This window comes from Sinocyclocheilus anshuiensis, unplaced genomic scaffold (assembly GCF_001515605.1).
Source record: "Sinocyclocheilus anshuiensis isolate Anshui unplaced genomic scaffold, SAMN03320099.WGS_v1.1 scaffold354, whole genome shotgun sequence".
In the NCBI taxonomy this organism is placed as follows: domain Eukaryota; kingdom Metazoa; phylum Chordata; class Actinopteri; order Cypriniformes; family Cyprinidae; genus Sinocyclocheilus; species Sinocyclocheilus anshuiensis.
The window spans coordinates 2,295,899-2,316,978 of record NW_015544195.1 but is presented as its reverse complement, the minus strand read 5'-3'; the positions used below and the strand labels follow the sequence as shown (position 1 = coordinate 2,316,978).

The 21,080-nt window shown below is 37.8% G+C and overlaps 1 protein-coding gene, 1 non-coding gene and 1 pseudogene across 2 annotated transcripts in view; all 3 read right to left on the bottom strand.

Annotated features, from left to right (window-relative positions):
- LOC107696717 (low-density lipoprotein receptor-related protein 3-like) overlaps positions 1-13,892 on the bottom strand; it is a 16,015-nt gene extending 2,123 nt beyond the window's left edge. The window contains exons 1-8 of the mRNA XM_016497196.1: positions 13,865-13,892; positions 13,114-13,360; positions 9,874-10,012; positions 7,258-7,463; positions 5,282-5,676; positions 4,979-5,200; positions 1,721-2,193; positions 1,017-1,149 (exon numbers count right to left, since the gene is read on the bottom strand). Of these exons, the coding sequence (XP_016352682.1) occupies positions 1,017-1,149; positions 1,721-2,193; positions 4,979-5,200; positions 5,282-5,676; positions 7,258-7,463; positions 9,874-10,012; positions 13,114-13,198 (1,653 nt within the window). The 5' untranslated portion in view covers positions 13,199-13,360; positions 13,865-13,892. The remainder of the gene's footprint in view (positions 1-1,016; positions 1,150-1,720; positions 2,194-4,978; positions 5,201-5,281; positions 5,677-7,257; positions 7,464-9,873; positions 10,013-13,113; positions 13,361-13,864) is intronic.
- Positions 13,893-14,183: 291 nt separating this feature from the next.
- On the bottom strand, positions 14,184-14,257 carry trnat-agu (transfer RNA threonine (anticodon AGU)). The gene has a single exon. It is a non-coding gene; the product is annotated as a tRNA-Thr (tRNA).
- Positions 14,258-15,150: 893 nt separating this feature from the next.
- On the bottom strand, positions 15,151-19,253 carry LOC107696668 (G patch domain-containing protein 1-like; annotated as a pseudogene).
- Between the last annotated feature and the right edge of the window lie 1,827 nt (positions 19,254-21,080).

Here is a 21,080-nt window from a genome sequence, read left to right as displayed (position 1 = left end):
GAGAATGAGTTTTCATTTTAAATAAGCCTGTCTCCAGCAACATTTCCAGTTTTTGTTATTGTTCGATTTTTTTTGTTTTCTGCAGCGTCTCGGAGCACTTTTCATACCCTTTTTTTCTGGCTGAAGCACATTTGTTTCAATCTATAAGAATAATCAGCCTACACTACCAGTCGAAAGTTTTTGAACAGTAAGATTTTTAATGTTGTTTTTTCTTTCTTTTTTTTAAAGAATTCTCTTCTGCTCACCAAGGCTGCATTTATTTGATCCAAAGTACAGCAAAAACAGTAAAATGTTGAAATATTTTTACTATTTAAAATTGCTTTCTATTTTGAATAGATTTTAAAATGTAATTTATTCCTGTGATCATACATAGGTAAATTTTCAGCATCATTACTCCAGTCTTCAGTGACACATGATCCTTCAGAAATCATTCTAATATGCTGATTTGCTGATTATCAATATTTAAAACAGTTGAGTACATTTTTTTTTTCAGGATTCTTTGATGAATAGAAAGATCCAAAGATCAGCATTTATCTGAAATAAAAAGCTTTTGTAACATTATACACTATTCCATTCAGTATAATTTTTATAATTTTTTTGGGAAAGAAATTATAGAAATTAATACTTTTATTTAGCAAGGATGCTTAAAATTGATCAAAAGTGATGATAAAGGCATTTATAATGTTACAAAAGATTTCTATTTCAGATAAATAGTGTTCATATCGATATCGGAATTATATCGTATCGACTGAAATTAAGAAATATATCGTGATATCAATTTTGGCCATATCGTCCAGCCCTAGTCACAAGCCTCCCGGTTTTCATCCAAAATATCTTAAATTGTGTTCAGAAGATGAACAAAGCTTTTACGGGTTTGGAACGACATGGGGGTAAGTGATTAATGACAATTTTCATTTTGGGGTGGAGTATCCCTTTAATTTCCCTTCCTTAATTTCACATTTGAATTGCAATTGTATTTGCTACCTCAATATAAATTAAATTTCATATTCACATACCTGGGTTGGGTTGTACACTGGGAAGTCATCAACTGGAGGTATGAGACCTTGAGCTATCAGTTGACCATAAGAGGGTGGAGCCTCCCTCTGAACAAACTCTACGTCTAGTCGAGTCATCTGGGTTTCAAAAGCTCTACAAGAAAGAGGAACACAAAAAGAGCGGTTTTACAAAGATGCTGATTGATGCCGTTTAAAAATATAAGAAAAAACAACAGCTTTTTATAAAAGGGAAGCTACTGAACACTGAACACATTCAGGCAGGATATCTCTTAAGAATCTCCAAGAGCTGTTACTTAACCAGCGGTACTTTGACAGTTTGATGAAGTGCAGGTATTTTGGGTGCTGCTGTGTCTTTACAAGGTTAACTGGAGAAAAACAGTGCTTCACCTCCCAGAGCAGCATATGGGCCGTTACTGCAGATCCAATTATGTTTAAAGTGAAACAAGAGAGAGTAAATCCTCTTTCTCTTCATGTTTTCTTTCTTGATCTCGTTGGGATATAAACTTGTGCTTTTCTAGATTTTCAGCAATGGTTTTACTATGGAGGTAAAATTATTTGGATAACAGTACAAATACATTTAGCAGAATATCATGAAAAACCATATACCTTGGGTTAAAAACAAAAAGATTTCATGAATCACTATTTCCTGACACATTTTGCTTCGAGTTTAAATGCAGGCATAAAGAAGATGAAAATCACCTCACCTGTACTCTCTTGTCCTGAGCGAGTAGAGTTTAAAGGCACAACCCAGTGCAATGACCAGAAGCAGCCCACAGACCAAGCTGCCAATCAGAGCCGCTGTGATCACCTTCCTGGGCACGGATGCAAGACAGTCTCTTTCATCACTGCCGTCGAGACAGTCCTCCTGCCCATCGCAGCGCCACGTCTCAAAGATGCACAGGTTGGTTCCACAGTGGAAGTTTCCAGGCTGGCAGTCAAAGCAGTTTTTCTCATCTGAGCCATCGGGGCACTTCTTATGGTTGTTACACCTCTCGGAGGCTGAGTAACACGCCCCACTGCCACCCTCGCAGGGATACTCTCCCGGCAGACACAGCGGGCAGTCCTCCTCATCTCGCCCCCCAGGGCAGTGCCAGTAGCCATCACAGCGCTGCAGCTCAGAGTAACAGCCCTCGTCTGTGCCACATGGATGCTCACCTGGAAAGCAGTACCCTTTAACCTGCAGAGAGAGGGACGGAGGTTAAACATTATTAGTGTCACAGTGTATCAATCCTAGCCATAAACTGCAGTAAGTACAGATTACTTCACAGTTTTGCTTGTGGATATCTAATTAAAGCTGCACTGTGGAAGTTTGGCTTCTCTATAGCCATAGTATAGTGTCTCTGTAGCTTCATACCATAATGTATTAACAAGACAAGAACATTTTTCACTTTTTGAACTGATTTTTTTTCTATACACACTACTGTTCAAAAATTGGAGGTCGGTAAGATTTTTGGTAACACTTAAAGCTGCAGTCCGTAAATTTTGCCTCTTTTTCGCCATCTCTGTTTGAAAACCTGCAATTGCAGCAGTTTGCGGAATTATCTTCCTTGCGTGGGTTGCAACAAGGGGGTGCATAATCTGGCAGGGGTGCAGAATTTGGCACAACACTGGGACAACTTCTTTATGTTTACAGACGTGACGTAATGACGCAGCAGCATGCTTGAATTTCCCGTGAACACCTACCCGTACCACTCAATTTAGAAAACATTATTATAAGATAACCGCTGTGAATCGGGCTAAAGTAAGGCGATAGTTTTGAACACTGGTTGGTTATGTGCTTGCTCAAATATTGATTATTTTGAACCAAAAAAAGTTACGGTCTCCAGCTTTAAGTTTAGGGAAAAATTCACACAATTAACTAGTTGCTTATTAGCATGCATCTTACTGACATATTGGCTGTTTATTAATACTTATAAAGCACATTTTCTTTTTCTTTTTTATTTATTTCTTTATTAATAAGCAGCAAATTAAGGGCTTGTTTAGGGAAAACTTTTAGTTTATAGTGAATATATGTTCCCTATTCTAACGTGTTACTGATACATTTATTTGAGAATCAAAATAATCTTAACCTATTGGCAAATAAATGTTTTTCTTGTTTTTCTTATTTCCATTGAAATAAATGTTTTTGTATTGAGACAAAAGTCGTAGGTATTAATATAGTTAATAGTAAGAATTGGTCCTTACTAAAGTGTGGCAGATTATTTTAATTTTTTTTTTGTTTTGTTTTTTAAAGAAGGCTGCATTTATTTGATTAAAAAATACAGTAAAAACAACAACTGTTACAATGTATTTTAAAATTTTATATATAACAATTTTTTTCTGTGATGGGACTTTTTTCATTTTCAGTGGCCATTACTCCAGCCTTTAGTGTCACATGATCCTTCAGAAATCATGTTGATTTGCTGCTCAAGAAACATTTCTTACTATTATCAATTACTATTATCAATAAATATTATTAAAAACGACCACGTTGCTTAATGTTTTTGTAGAAATCATGATACATTTTTACAGAGTTCTTCGATCAATAGAAAGTTCAAAAGAACAGCATTTATTTGAAATATTTTTTAAACATAACTGTCTTTATTGCCACTTTAAAGGAGACATATTATGCCCCTTTTTACAATGTAATATACGTCTCAGGTGTCCCCAGAATGTGTCTGTGAAGTTTCAGCTCAAAATACCCCAAAGATCTTTTATTATATCATTTTGAAAATGCCTATTTTAAGTGGGAGCTGAAACACTGTATTAGAGCATGCTCTTTAAATGCGAATGAGCTGCTGCTCCCCGCCCTCTTTTCCAGAATAGAGCTAGCTGAGATCTGTCTAATACACACTGACAGTAGTGCAATCCAAATATGCACAGATCATTATGTAACAAGTGCTGCAAAGCATTAGCGTTTCATCACAGCTCTATGGCCATATACTATTGATAGCCTGCATTCGCCTGGTCAGTCTGTGCTTACAGTAAATCTATATGCCACGGCAACAGCCTTTGTGATTTAGTGGCTCTAATGTAGGAAAACAACTAAATCTGATGAAAAATTACAACTCAAAAGGAAATGCATAAAGTATGATAAAAAAATATATATATATGCCCAATCAATTGATATTAAATCCTAGAACACAAAAGCATAACATGGCATCACCACTGTACTTGTTTGGAGTCTTGTTCACCTAAAAATGTAAAAAAAATGTTTTATACAATTATACAATACTTGTCACGGGTTTGCTACTGTGAGGAGCATGGAACGAGGAAACCAGGAGACCAGGAGTACAAACCAAGGAGTTTATTTAAGTCGCGGGGAATCACACGTAGCACAAGGAATTGACATTCACAAACAATACCGGACAACACTAACTAAAAGGACTCAGACTTTTAAACACAGGATGACGAGGGACTAAGGAGACACACCAGGGATCACTGGAAATTACACATGGGAAACACCTGGGATGCAATTAACAGAATACGAGGAGCCCCTCCTGGGCTGAACTCGGAAACAGGAGCCCCTCCTGGACTGAACTGGGGATCAGGAGCCCCTCCTGGGCTGAACTCGGAAACAGGAGCCCCTCCTGGACTGAACTGGGGATCAGGAGCCCCTCCTGGGCTGAACTCGGGAACAGGAGCCCTCCGTGGGCTATACTCGGGATCAGGAGCCCTTCCTGGGTTTATCTCGGGATCAGGAGCCCTCCGTGGGCTTAACTAGGGATCAGGGTAGCGCTTACGTTGTGCTGGCACTGGAGGGTGCTCAAAGAACCAAATAATCCAAGATCATGCCAAATCGTCAACAATCAAATCCAGCTAACTGAGTTAGCGACGTACGAAGAACGGGCCCCTGATCATGGTCTACGTGATCTTTTGATACAACGACCCGTTACAGTACTATTGCAAAGTATTCAATCAAGACACACAATGTCAATGCAAATGGAGAACATAATTTATCAGCATCACCAAGAATGAGAGACCTGGTAGGTGGCGTTGAATCCGTGTCCAGGGCTGTGTGGTTTGGCGTGGTAGAAGATGCTCATCTGTCCCTGCGACGACTCCAGCAGGGCTCGTCTGTGGTTATTATGGTGAGAGAGACTCTGCAGAAGGCGTTCTGCACGTTCTCCCAATCCATCGTAAACACGGACAGAGTCTCCCACACCCAGCTGTAGATCCACCTGCAGCACCAACGGCTTTGGGTCCTGAAACAAAAACAGTTAAGCAGTATGCTGTATGTGATTTAATGCAACCTAAAATAAGAATATATGAGGTTCTTATCGTACTTGTGTGTCTAGGAACCATGTGCAGTGAAGATCTGTGCCAGCGCTCCTGTTTGGACGGAAAAAATCAGGTGAGGCAAACGTCCCATAGAAGTTGACTAAGCGTTTTCCACAGGACGTTTCGGGACAGTGGGCCTCGTCGGATCCGTCAGGACAGTCCCGGGCTCCATTACAGCGCAGAGACACCGGCAGACAGCGGGTAGATTGGATATCAGAGCACTGCAAGGTACCAGGAGGACACAGACTGACCCGGGCAGGTGTTGGTTGGGTAGCACAGCTCCTTTCGTCTGTATTGTCTCCACACTCGTCCAATCCATTACAGCGCCAGGAACGTGGAATGCACTTACCATTTCCACATAAATATTCATCGTTCTCACAACTACTCTGACCCAGTCGACCTAATGAATAAAAAACAGACAGAGACAAAGAGAGTCTTTTGCACACGTAAACACTGACAGTTTGCTGAAATAAGCCAATCAAATCTACCCACTCTGCAGATGGTGTTTGCCTGATGACAGCTTAACAAACACAGCCGTTCAGTATTATTGATTGAACTGCACCTCTGAGGAAAATGCACAAACACAGCATTTCACTCCTCACATGTACACATGCCCCGTGGAGTTGAGTAACGACAGCCAATTATCTCCTTCATCTTCATTAGCTACATATTAGATCTAACTAAATAATAAACAGCTGAGATCTGTCTAATACACACTGACAGTAGTGCAATCCAAATATGCACAGATCATTATGTAACAAGTGCTGCAAAGCATTAGCGTTTCATCACAGCTCTATGGCCATATACTATTGATAGCCTGCATTCGCCTGGTCAGTCTGTGCTTACAGTAAATCTATATGCCACGGCAACAGCCTTTGTGATTTAGTGGCTCTAATGTAGGAAAACAACTAAATCTGATGAAAAATTACAACTCAACAGGAAATGCATAAAGTATGATAAAAAAAAAATATATATGCCCAATCAATTGATATTAAATCCTAGAACACAAAAGCATAATATGGCATCACCACTGTACTTGTTTGGAGTCTTGTTCACCTAAAAATGTAAAAAAAAAATTTGATACAATTATACAATACTTGTCACGGGTTTGCTACTGTGAGGAGCATGGAACGAGGAAACCAGGAGACCAGGAGTACAAACCAAGGAGTTTATTTAAGTCGCGGGGAATCACACGTAGCACAAGGAATTGACATTCACAAACAATACGGACAACACTAACTAAAAGGACTCAGACTTTTACACAGGATGACGAGGGACTAAGTGGGATCACTGGAAATTACACATGGGAAACACCTGGGATGAAATACGCGGGAGACAGAAACTGGGTCACAGAAAACACACACAAAACACGGGACAGAGTCTGACAATACTGTTCAAACGTTTGGAGTCAGTATGATTTATTTTTATTGAAAAAATGTACTTTTATTCAGAAAGGATTTCTGATTTCTGAAGGATCATGTGACACTGAAGACTGAAGTAATGATTGCTGAAAATTCAGCTTTGCCATCACAGGAATAAATTATATTTACATAAAATAGTTATTCAAGATATTTGACAATATTACTGTTTTTACTGTTATTTTGATCAAATAAATGCAACCTTTGTGAGCACTTAGCTCAAAAATATTTTAAAAATCTCAGTGACCGCTATCTCAGTGAATCTTAGTAACTTCTGAACGCTAGTCTATGCTATGCTAAGTCTATAACTTGTTGCATGACAATTAGTTATGAGACACAATAACAAATGACGCATTGTGAGGCACCAGGATTGAATGTGTACATACATAAATTAAATTTGTGAGTATTGGCAGTAGAGAAAATGACAGAAAATGAGTTTTTCACACAGTTATCATATTAGAAGACTTGGAATATAGGACACAAGTATGAACCACTTTTACTATAAAACACAAAAGAGCAGAATGGGCTCTAATGGAACATATTCACACTCTAAGTTCACTCACCACGAATGTAAGATAGTCTGAAGCCTTGTGCCTGTCCAGAGCTGTTAGCCTGAGAGTGGAAGTAGACCCAGACTCGTCCTCTGGAGGAGATGAAGGGAGGAGGAAGAACAGAGCCACAGAACCGATACTCAGCTTTCCATGTGGGGCCGAGCAGCAGCCAGTCGCCCCTGCAGTCCCCCGTGTCCTCCACATCAAAGCTGTGAAAACTGGACACGGCAAACACACGGTGCTTAATACATCTCTGCTGCTTCAGCACTTCTACTGTATAATAGTGTATACTACATAAAAACTTCTAGAACAATATCATCAAATGAAATGTCAGAGGCACAATAAATCGATAAAAAGAAGATTAAAAAAATGTCAAATTAATATTCTAAAAAAATAAAACAACTTTATCCAAGCATAGCAGAGCTGTTTTCTCCTCTTCACCTTATGTGACCCTTTTATGTGTTTCGTTTTCATTTCAAGGTTACATTTGCAACCACACCAACCCCTTCTGTTTGTGTAAAAGGTGAGCAGTATATTGGAAAATATACTTAATATACTAATATACTTGCAGAATATTTTCAACTGCCCATCATATCTATTTTAATATAAGATATCAATTTTGTATATAATTAATCATATGATTGGTATTTATATCATATTAAAATTATTATACTTAATAACATACTTAATATACATATTAACATTAAAAATCCCAAGTTTTATACTATCACAACAAAGAAATTAATTTTTTGCTTCTTTGGTTTAAATGGATGGTTTGAGCCTTTTTTGCCATGCCATTAAAATAAAAAAATGCCAATGTATTAAGAAATATTACATGTGCTTCTTAATTGTTTTCCTTAGGAAAACTGTTTCATTGATATCATAGTATTTCCTGTGATACCTCCTTAAATTGCACAATCATATTGATTTTTCCACATAATAGGAATGACCCTATAAAATCAGCATCCAGTATATTACAGAAGAATGGGCCATTTGCAGCCAATAACTTGATAACATTACATATCTATTGCTATGTTCTCTTTCTTATCTCTCTTTTTCCCCAGATTTTGCTACAAAACTCTACTTAAAGTCTGCTGTTTGTTTTACAATAAATTGCTAATGTTTCATGACCATTTGAGTGGCAAAACATGACTAAGACATCCTCAGATGTTCGTAAACAGATTTCACCTAAAGATTAATGATAGTTGAGGCTGAAATATGATATCACAATTATTTCAGCCATAAGCAAGAATAAGCACTAAAAATAAAATAAAATAAATAAATGGTTAATTCATCAGAATGCAGAGATATGACTTTCACCCCTACTGTGTGACCCAATAACTCTGCAGAATCTATTTTAATTGATATGATAAAATACACATTATTAAACAGCACTTTCACAGTATAGTTACAGTCATCAAAATACAGACATTCAAATCTCCTCTGGCTGTCATTTAAATGGACATGCACATACACATTATGCAAAGCTTCTGAATATTTCAGACAGGTCTCAACAATAAGGATGACCTGATGGCCTGGGGCCAGTGCCAAACAGTTTTTGGCCAGTTGGCATAACTGCCTCTTTACCTATCAGGCCAGTGCTGCATTGCAACAATGGCTTATATTCAGTGATCTTACACAAGTGTTTTTATGCACTGTTTAGATTTTTTGATGTATTAAACATTGTGAAATTGGCAAATTTAAATCAAGGTAACACTGGCTTGCTGGAAGACAAACAGCAAGCTTTTATTTGAAATTGAACTCCTAATAAATTATAGCTTACTTTAAAAAACAACAAAAAACATTAATTACCTTTAAAAACTACAAATGTTAATATTGTTCTTTATAACACATAGAATCATTTTTTTTTTTTGCATTGTGAATAGAGAAAATATCAGCAGGAAAATAAAAGGGACCCACAAAAGAAATCTCATCCCAGTACTAGATGAGCGGGTCAGATGTCAGTCTGTCTGAGGCAATTTGAGAAAAAGATTGATCAAGTGTTGCATAAATGCCTCTACTCCAGCTTTTAGACAATGAGTAATTAGACAGTATGGATTAAAATAAATTAAAATTCTATTTATCAGAACTATTATCCTTTTCCACTTCAAGGTTCAAATCTCAGAAGAGATGATGTCATGCTTTTAGATAATATCATTAAAGCGGTGACGAAGCCCACACACACACACACACACACACACACACACAAAACAGTGGCAGGAGAGGCAAGAAATAGTACATTATAAAATCCCTGCAGTCAGCTCTAGTCATACAGCAGTCTAAGCACTTTCATATGGAAGAATGCGCAAACTAACATGCACTTGCAAACAGGCTCATAAACACTGAAATGCAAAAAAACAATTCATTCGTTTGAAAAACACTTACATTGTTTTTTTTGTTTGGAAATACCATACAGTCATACAATTGGCCATGGGGTTTCTATCAGTGTGAAAGCTGCTGTGACTAATTGATGTTCATGAAAAGCAGCATTCCTTGCACAAGAACGGGACAGACCCCATGAACAGGACAGATGCTGGTGGGACATTTTGTTATGTATCATGGTAATAGAAATAAATAAGTCACCACTCATTTAATCACCACTGTGAGAGACTGCTTGTGTGCATCTACCTGATTGTGATCACATCTCCGCGGCTTCCCTGTATATTCCAGCTGCAGTTCACTCCGGGCGGATAGTTGAGGGGCCATGATGGGCTGTAGATCACTCCTCTCCTCTCGGTGTGTAACTCCACTTTCCCACCACAGGCAGCTGAGGAACACACACAGAAGACATGTGCATTGTTTGTGTGTGAGTGACTCATGAGTGACCACAGCTACTAACACACTGTGATTGAGATGACATCAACGCATCACACCAGGCTTTATGGATTCCTGAGGTATATATGATGGCAAGAATTTGATCCACTCACTCAAGAAGGATCAGAGAGTGCCTGTGGAATTGCACTGACACATAATACTCAATTTAGTGGGGACGTGTGTGAGAGTGTGTGCTAATGATTACGAATCTCAACAGAAATACAATAAGACAAGGAAGAAATAGCCTGGGAAGCAACAGAAATAGTCCAGGAAGAAAGAGAAAGTCCAAGTAAGCATATAAACTATTAACTGTTTTCTTTAGCATTTTTTTCTCCTTTCATTTATGCTAAAGTCTCACACACACAAAAAAGAACAGTAAAGAACTGTCTATTTATGGACCTTTAGACACATGAATTTCCCAGACTTTTCCAATCATTCGTTATTTCTGGATTTTTAGATAATAATAAAAATAAATAAATAAATAATAATAATCTTTGAATTATCCGGTCATTTGTGATTACTGGATTTAAAAATATTTCATATAATATATATAAATATAAAAATATAATCTATCATTATTAATAATAATAGACCTTGACTTTTCCGGTCATTAGTGATTACAGGGTTTTATATAATAATATATATTAAAATGTGACCCTGGACCACAAAACCTATAATAAGGGTATATTTTTTTATAAGGGTATAAAAAATAAGGGTCAGTTTTTCAAAATTGAGATTTATACATCATCTGAAAGCTGAATAAAGAAGCTTTCCATTGATGTATGGTTTGTTAGGATAGGACAATATTTGGCCGAGATACAACTATTTGAAAACCTGGAATCTGAGGGTGCAAAAAAAATCTAAATACTGAGAAAATCGCCTTTAAAGTTGTCCAAATGAAGTTCTTAGTCATGCATATTACTAATCAAAAATTACGTTTTTATATATTTACTGTAGGAAATTTACAAAATATCTTCATGGAACATGATCTTTACTTAATATCCTAATGATTTTTGGCATAAAATAAAAATCAATAATTTGGACCCATACAATATATTTTTGGCCATTGCTACAAATATACCCCAGCGACTTAAGACTGGTTTTGTGCTCCAGGGTCACAAATATATAATACATTTAAAACTGAACAACAAGACAAATATTCTCTTTAATAGTTCCATGACCTTTTAAGAACTAGAAATTACAATGATAAAATTCCCTGATATTTCTATGTTTTGCATGACATGAGATCCCTGAATACAGATGGCAGCACATGTTGTGATGTAACACTCTCCTCAGCTCCATCCTTGACACTTACTTATTACCCTCCAGGATGAACACACATCTCTCACACACCCAGTGACTGCTTTTACTCTATATATAATATGATGATGTCTAGGAGCTGAAAGGAAGAAGCTAATAATACCCCGTTCTCTGTGTGAGAGAACAGGACAGAGATCAGGGGAATCCTGAGCATATGAGCACAAATCATTTTAGGATATTGATATATTGAGTCTCAAGGCTCACTGATATCTTTTTACTTCCCCAGATACATACAGCACAAATTATAATCTTAATCAGGGTAGGCAACACATTGAATTTTACACCGATGAAAATAAGGCAGTGAGGCTTAAATAACCTGAACTCAAAGCAGTCTTCCCCATATTATTTCTGTGTCTGCTTTGTTACTTTCCCTGAATGAAATCCTACCAAATCTCCTATAAACACAAATGAGCACATTCTGGATTGGTTGTTTTTCATTTCAGAACTATTGCAAACTATTACAGTTGAATTTAACATCCTCATTGTCTTCATTTACCAGATGGAACATCCTCTAAAGGGAAACACTGTATAAATATCAGTGATTCACACTCATATTTAGTGGGGGAATCATGTCTGGACATGGAATATCCAGAGTCAATGGGAAAGGCTTGCATTTGGGTGTGTGAGAGTGATAAAGAAACAGAGAAGAAGGTCCCTTTGTCTGTCTGTGTGTGTGTGTGTGTGAGATGAAGAGCTCTAAGTGTCATTGGTACTATCAACATGCCCCCACCCCCAACCAAACCCTCTTTTGTCACCACCCCTGGACTAGATACCACCTCCAATACACCACAGCCATTTGTTCCCTTTCTGTGCTTCTGTCTCTGGTATGAGAGCATCTGCTTGAGTAAAAGCAGGCGTCTCTTTCTCACTCTCTTTTATCTGCGGTTGTTTGTTGAGCATTTAGCTGACCTCAACAGATCATGTGTTACTCAAACAAGCCTAGAGTGCTATCTAGGAATAGATTATGGGTGAGATCAGATGCCCAGTGCTTGGCAGACCGTGAAAGCATTGCTGTCTAGTTGTGAACATAGATTTAATGCTCAAAACCAATGCTCAAAATGCTGAGGAGGTCGAAAAGTATATAACACATGATCAGATCTTAATATAGTAGCATATTATGTTTTGGACTGGTTTAAGGAAGCCTGGAAGATGCTGGTGCTCAGTAGGTTTAGGTGCGAGTCTGACCTACTGAAAAGTGTCCCAAACATTTCTAAAACCAACTAATAGACCAGCCTGGGAAACCAGCGAACCATCTGAGCAAAATTGGTAAGTGGTATACGTAATGTTTACATTTTAATTACGAGAAGGTGTGCACGTGAACAACTCCATTAGCGTTTTTTTTATCCAGGAAGGCTGCACAATAATGCACATTTTTTAGAAAAACACACAATCAGCCAGTCGGTCTTGGAGGAGATCAGGCTGATACCGCCGTGTTTATAAGTGCCATGACAACAAGCCAAACTCGGATCTGTCCTCCTCGGTTCTCCCAGTATGAATGCTGCAAAACCTGCGTGCGCCGCTTAACCTTTCTTTGTCATCGCTGCCATTCGCATATACTTCAACCTGTAATCACCTGAAATATTTAATATTATTCTGACACGTGGGCTGCAAAAGGTAAAATGCAATAAAAAGTGAGCTAGAGCTTGACTGCTCAAATATAAATCAACCGTGCACCTTTTGTTCTATTAAATACACGACGATTATAATATCACAATCCTTAAGAAGTCTACTTACCCACACAAACCCAAGCCCAGCGTAGACAAATCCATTTCACAAGGTAAAGCCGAATCGCCCCGATCCTCTCCATCATCACTGTCATCTTCTTCTCGTTCACAGCTCAGCTCATTTCCTCCGAATCCAGATAGATTTTGCAGCGCATCTCGTGTCGGTTTCACGCTTGCGCTCGGTTTAGCGTCTAGCTCGAGCAATAGCATCAAAAGCAGCGTCTCTCCCTCTTTCTGAGAGGCTCAGACAGAGAGACCTTCAGAGGAGAGACGGGATTGGAGGTTCAGTGGGGACAGCAGCACAGGACACAATATTCTTCATCAATTAATTAATGCTCTTGTGGCGATCACTAAGCCTTTTATGTTTACTTATTACTCATTACATCTTTTTCTTTTCTTTTTGCAATATATCTTTACGAGTAGTAATATCGTTCCACTACTTCCATATAGTTCCACTGTGTGCCAATTATGTAATAAGATGTATGGTGAAGTAATAGCGGCAATGCAGCTCAGTGGACTTCATCTGTCCATCGAAGACTACTGGAGCGCATCTCATGCAAAATAACGCTGAGATCATTATTCAAAACACCAAGATAACATGATGCTGATGTAAACGTAGATGTTTAACTTAAATGTAACATCTTAATACAAAAGACTGGATGCATTCGTGTAAGATCTTATGATGGCTTCATGTAAACAGTTTTTTTTTTTCATAGAATTTGCCTTGGTTTGTTTTCATGGTTTGTCTGGAGGAGACTCACCAGCTGGCAGTGAACGCCTGCACTCTTGTGGACGGAGGGATGCATCGCTGGCAATCATGGCGTGTGCACCATTTTATTATTTACCATGCTTAGCAATACAAATATCGTGTTAGAGTCATTTGAAAGATTTGTGGACCGACTGGTTTCTAAATTCAAAAGTTTTTGCTCAGTTTCTACAACGTACATGACTAGAATGTCTTTGCGATACATTTCCAGTCGCATTAGTCCGTTTTGAATGCAATGTTTTATTATATTGTTATTTTATCTGGTGTTATGTAAGTTACCTAAAAGTATTGTTGTGCGTGCATGGTACAAAAAAAGGCACCGCTGGGATTCGAACCCAGGATCTCCTGTTTACTAGACAGGCGCTTTAACCAACTAAGCCACGGCGCCGCTGCGTGATTGGTCGGCACTTAATGTATATATACCTGTATACATATAGGCTATTCATTCAAAACGAAGTACAGTATATTTGTGAAGAACGAAAGGACTCATAAATCTGTTATTGAAATTAACACAGCGCGCCGAAACAGCATAGTATTGACACCATTTTGGTCATTTAAGTTATATAGGTTTCGCTTAATTTTTTTCCACATGCGCGCTATTCGATCTGGTGTAAAAGATAAGTTACACTTTACAAATGTGATGAACGTGATTAATTGACAGGATTTTTTGTTGTCAACTATATATCCCTTTAAGACACAAATCAGATCATGACCAGATCTTGAGATATTTCAAATAATTTTACATATCTCAACAAAAGTGCAAAATACATATATTTTAATTTTCTACTGTGTTGGATTTTATCACACACTTAGTTACACATGGTGTAAAGGTTTATAGCAGATCTATTGGTATTTTTTCTCTACATTTTTATTGCCACATAGCTATTATTATTATTCATATTATTTTTAATGTATTGTTTTCTCTTCATCGTTTGTGTTATGTTACATTTTATTATATGTATGTCTGCACTATGTCTGTACTTTTTTAGCACTATAAGCTACTGTCACCATTACAAATTCCTTGTGTAAACACACCTGTCTTTTCTGATTCTGATTCAGATGTTAGACAATTAAAATCTGGGCGAGGTCGGCTGGGGAATATTTGTATTAATCTGGAATATTTTATATTCACTTACGGCACCTAAACTGTCAGCAACATTTCAATGAATGAAACAGTACAGAATTAGAGTAAAGCTGGTTGACATTTTAATATAATAATCACTCACCTTTTTGTTTTTTATTAATTTATTAAAAAATATCTGCAATCATAACACATTCGCCATTAGGTACACTTAAATGCACCAACACACACACAAAACATACGCACACACTCTCTCTCTCACTCTCTCTCACACACACACACACACACACACACACACACAATTAGTATTCATCTTGAAGTTTCTGTAAGACAAAATCTTCACTCTTGGTTCTTCAGACACATTCTATCTCTTGTTCCTGATGTTTTTTAACCTAAGCCAGAGAGAGAGAGAGAGAGAGAGTTTATACTAAGAGAGAGAGAGAGAGAGAGAGAGAGAGAGAAAGAGAAATAGTCATATTTCAAGCTTTTAAATTACTAATATGTATACCAAGATAACCTTACCATTTACAAGATGCATTATAAAATGCTTTATGATTAAAAATATGAGCTCTGACCTCTGGAGCAGTTCACTAGTAGACACAACTCTATTTTCATCTTCACTGTGTCGTCTGAGCTCCTATTAGACTCATCTACCCTCTTCTTCTGTTTCCCTTTATGCTTATGTTTCTTGTTCTTTTTCTTCTGAAAAAAAGAAGAAAAGTTTAATTAAATGTACTTTCTAATTTTGCAAAGATGTCCGGCAGTCAGACTGGGCTCATCTGCTCCAGAAGAACCCACCTTTTTCTCTTTTTTGTGTTTCTTGGCTTTGTGTTTCTCTTTATCTTTCTTCTGTTGTTTCTTCAGCTGCGGCGAGTGTGCAGATGGGATAAACCCTGGTAAAGAGACACACAATGTAAAACGTCATGTTAATATAAAAGACAGGCTAGTGAAAAGTCCTGGATGAAAGAGAAAAAAGTAATAACTAATATTACTGAACCTGTATATTCAGAAGTCTCAGATATTAAAGAAACAATGTCTTGTGTGATTAAAGGCTTGAATACACTACACGACTTTTAAAATCTGAACAGGTTTTTAAAACACTAGGCATCATACACTTACCGACTTTGTAAATAGTGACAGAGGCAAACTGTCCATCATACACTAGACGACTGAGGATCATTACCAGACTTTAAAGTTGTTCCGATCACAACAAACTCATACAGAAACATGCGCACTGTTGCTAGGAGACTACTGACAAATGAAAACAATGTGTTCTAAGATCGGCAAAAAAAAAATCTAACGTGTTTGATCTCCTCAGACTGGATGGAATTATAGACTGAAGCTAAAAAAAAAAAAGCTTCATCATACACTACGTGATTTAGATTTTTCAGACTGGCTTTGACTTTCAGCAAAGTAGCGTCAACTACTTCGGAGTGTAAACGGTGGAAATCGTGTAGTGTATTGCAGGTTTTAGTTGAAATCAATTCCATCATTTTAGGATATCTAGTGACATTCATGCTTTAGACATTTATTTACTCCAATGCAAGTTACTATTACTGCAGTGGTTACAGTGACTGACCAGGAGGTGGCAGTCTGGGGCCAAACTCCTCTTCATCCAGGCCTTGTGATTTATCAGGAGCACTATGGGAGGAGGACTGGGTATTTTGTGCTGTAGTTGTTTCAGCAGATGGCTTGCTCTGGACTGTAAGATGCTTTAAATCTGAGGGGAAGAGAAAACAGTCAATAAACGATTATGACAATTTGACATCTGAATCAATGAAAGAGATTTTTGTGGAGCTGCTCATCTTCAGATTATACCTGGCACTTTGCTGATGTCAGGAGCAGGAGTGATCTGAGCTGAGATGGGTGGGTTGAGTGTCTCTGCACTGCTCTGAAGAGGGGCCACCTCTTCTTCTTCACTATCCTCTTCAGATGAAGATGAGCTCTTCTCATCTGAAGAGCTGGCAAAGATGGCTTTAAAGAGATCCATAGGAGGCCTCACTTCTTCTTCGTCCTCTTCCTTCTCCTCCTCATCAGTCTTTGGCTCAGTCTGCTTCCCATCGGACTGTGCCACTTTTATCTGCATAAAAGCGTGATTGTTACATTGAGATTACGTTGTATACAGTACTAAATTAAAAATACTTTAGCGTTAAATTTATTTCTGTAAAAGAGAAACTTTCTAAATGTATTCTTTAGGAGGCTTTTTAACAATTAGAGTTAAATGAATACAGTCAAGTATCCACTGTTACCTCTGGAGTAGCAGAAGCATGTGAAGAGTCGGTCTGGTTCTTGGCCCCAGCTTCGATTTGCTTGGCCGCTGAAACTTCACTGCGCGTTTCACTGAGGAACGCACGAAGTGGGTCTTTAGGTTCAGATACCTGCCCTGCTATGTCCCACCTGGATTTCTTATTGACTTCTGGAGTCAAATGGGGAAGGGTTGTGCTGGAGCTGGTAGGTTTGGAAGCACTCGGGGCCTCCCTGCTGACCTGGCTGCTATCCGTTATTGTCAGGAAGTTAAAGACCGAGTACTTATCTCTCTTTATTTTAGGCATTCCCACAGTACTGGACCTGCACAAGCCAGACAGGATAAATGGAAAGAGCATCAAAGTGGAGTCAGCTGTCTTAACCACGTCTTGTGTACTGCATCATTACTGTGTCTGTTCCCCTTTCGGGCTTGAACTGATAGTAAAACTAATGACATTATTTACTGTCTTTACATTTATTTTGAAAGATGAAGCTCGCGATTATAGTAAGGGGCGTTACATTTCCGACGAGTGCTTGCGGTGTTCGGCCAATCACAATGCACTGGGTCAGCTGGCCAATCAGAGCAGACTGCGCTTGTCGGAAGGAGGGACTTTGTAGAAAACGAAGCATTTGAGAGAGGCGGGGCATAGAGGACCTACAATAATGTACAGTATTTGAAAAATAATGTGTTTTTTGAACATTAAAGCATGTCAACATATTCTGTTACACCAAATACACAAAATAATGATCTTTAAAAAGGCACCATATGACCCCTTTAATTTTACTACAATATTGTTAGCATGAAAAGAAAAATGAAAAAGAAATATCTAAGCAATAAAAGTGACTGAATGTAAATTTAAATGTAATCATTTTAATCAAATTTTGTATTTATTTAAAAGTTGGTGGAAAGTACAAAAAAATAAACTAAAACACACATTGCATTAACATTACTTGTATTTTCTTTGAGGTTGAAAATTATCATAATTGTATTGTGTACTCCTTCCAATTAGTGCAAATCACCAATGTTGTTTTGTTTTGTCCTGCTTTGTCCTTAATATACTCAAATAGTAAAGGAATATCTTCAGATACAGCATATGATGAAAATCTGTCTTACCCTGGATAAGGGTCTGGAACGTTGAACCTTTTACACAATAGTTTATCAGGGTGCCACTCAAAAGTGTCTCTGGTCAGCTTTCCAAATATCTTCATCTTCACAGCGGCCTGCTTGTCATCCACATCATTCTAAAAAAAGAGAGTGGATATTAAAGTACAAATATAATAAATGGTGAACTATTTTTGAACCATAAGCACCTTTTTAGTTCCAGTTTAACTAAACAAATTTCATGAACTTATTGCTAAGTACACTTAAGCGCTTGAACTGAAGGTAACTCTGTACCTCTTGATCCCGTGTGACCTCAACACTGTCTGTATCATCCTCATGTTTGCCACGTGTGAAACGTGAGGAGAGAGAAGAGTTGCTGGGCTTATAGAGTAATGCAGCACGCACAAATTCCTCCCTTTCTCTCCATCTCTCCCACTCCGTCATGGAAGAGTCCAGACTCGACTCCAGGGCATCTACAATCAGATTTGTAGAAATCAGATATTTAGCTAAGCCCAAATTAGCAAAGTCTAGGATAAATCACACCAAACATAACTGATCCAATTCACCTTTATCGTCCTTTTTGAGTTTGTTGATGTACAGATCATAGCGAGCCTGTTTCTGGGGATTTTTTGCAAAAGGTTTAAAGGTTTTGCTAGCATCTGCAGTGGGACCGGACCAAGCATTCAAAGCCATCTGCGTTTCAGAGGAAGCCTGAGTTTTGGCTGGAGAGGTTAGAGAATCGGGCTGTGGGGTGTTTGACTGGAAACGGCTGGACAGGGCCTGTAGAACAGCAGCTTTAGCCGAAGCCACCACAGCAGCTCGATCTTCAGCTGAGGAAAGGTTTCCTACGGACTTATTTCGCTCCTTGGCTACACTGCGGATCTCGTTCAGCCGCTCTCTGTCCTTACTGCCAAACAGCTCAAACACAGAGCTTGGGCCTAGAAAACATAAACACATTTTAAATTAAGTTTGGGTTAAAAATTGCCCATAATATATTATTGGGTTAAAAAAAGAGTGTATTCATTAAGATTCTCTCACATTCACATTCAAAACAAATGGTAAATAACAAACAGACCCTGATTTTGTACTACATATTTTAGATATAGATTATATTTATTAATCCACAGAAGGGGTTGTGTGGCTCTGTCATAATATACCAGTATTGACAATAACCGTGATATTTGAAAAATGAAATTTTAAAGAGTTAGTTCACCCAAAACTGAAAATTAGGCTGCGTTTTACTCACCCCCGAGGCATCCTAGCTGTATATGTCTATTTTCTTTAAGACGAATCCAGTCGGAGTTATATTAAAAATTGTCTTTGATCTTTCAAGCTGTTTAATGCCACTCAGCGGGTGTTGCATTGCTTCAGTCCAAAAGAACTTAAATAAAAATCGCCCATCCATAAAAAAAAGTGTCTCACACGGCTCCGAGGGGTGAACAAAGGCCTTCTGTAGCAAATCGATGCGTTTTGTAAAAAAAATATCCATATTTAAAACGTAATAATCACTTGAATCTAGCTTGCGCTCACTGTTGTACACAGAAGCAGCTCCGGGCGGATGACGTATGAGGTCAGCGTTGCGCATTTAATGAGGGAATGCCTACGATATAGGAGTTAGCCTATCACACAATAACATAACTTATGCAAAATCCATCTATGGATTTTGTTTATAGTGATTTCATTTGATTGTTAATAGCCAACATGCTTTTTTATTCAGATTGAATTTATTACATTTAAGAATCTGACATAAAAGGACACAGATATGACAATACATTTTCATAATACATCTCTTTGTTTTTTTCTGCTCAGTGTTATTTCAGGGTTTTGATCTCTCAACTGAAAGGCTCTTTCTCATCTTTCAGATGCGGTTAAAGTTTATGGCTGTGTGTTGCCACGCAATGGATCAGAGGAGTCAGAGGTGGGCATTGTTTAGTATGAACATTAAAAAAAATGCCAGTATTATAAATTAAACTCAAGACCTGAATTTCGTTTTAGAAACAGCTTTGGGGTATGAGAGTGACAGCAGCTTTTACTATACCTGCTGTCTGTCAGTCTGTGTTAAAGAACAAAAGAAAAAAATCACTCTGCTCAAATCTGTTCTTGACTAAATAACTTTTTTCATATTTAATATGGATTAATATATAAATATAATCTATATCTATGACTTTATACATCATAGTATTTTGTTCCTGAATAGTAGAAGCTACTGTTAAGTTTTAGGCAAGCCTACCTAAAAAAGTTAAAACACAGTTTGTTTCATTTGTATCATTGTGCTATTGCTAGTAACCCGTTCATTTACACTGACCGTTTAATTGTCTTTATGTAACATTTTTGAGAGAGAGAGAGAGAGAGAGAGAGAGCGAGAAGACGCGATACAGCTGAACCACTCACGCTGTTTTCAAATGATTGACTTAATCTGATATTCTGTGAGATTTTTTTTAACTCATCTAATCTACGTTGCATATTAAATAAATGTTTGCGGGAATTTTCCAAACGTGCGAAACCTGCGAAAATGAGTAAAACCAAAATGCCCAATCCCGCACGGAGATCAGGACGTGATTAAACATTATATTGTATAGAGATTTGTAAAATAAATTTCCACGACTTTTCCAAAGCTTTCTGGGTTTTTCATGACCGTACGAACCCTGTAAATGGCTATTTTTATTTTTTTTAATAGTTTTGATCAAATTTCTGCTCCACTTTGTGTGGAGTGAGACTGTAAGTTCCCTTTCATGGGAACTTCGAACTGCGTCCTCTAGGGGTCGCTATGGGGAAACCTAGAGG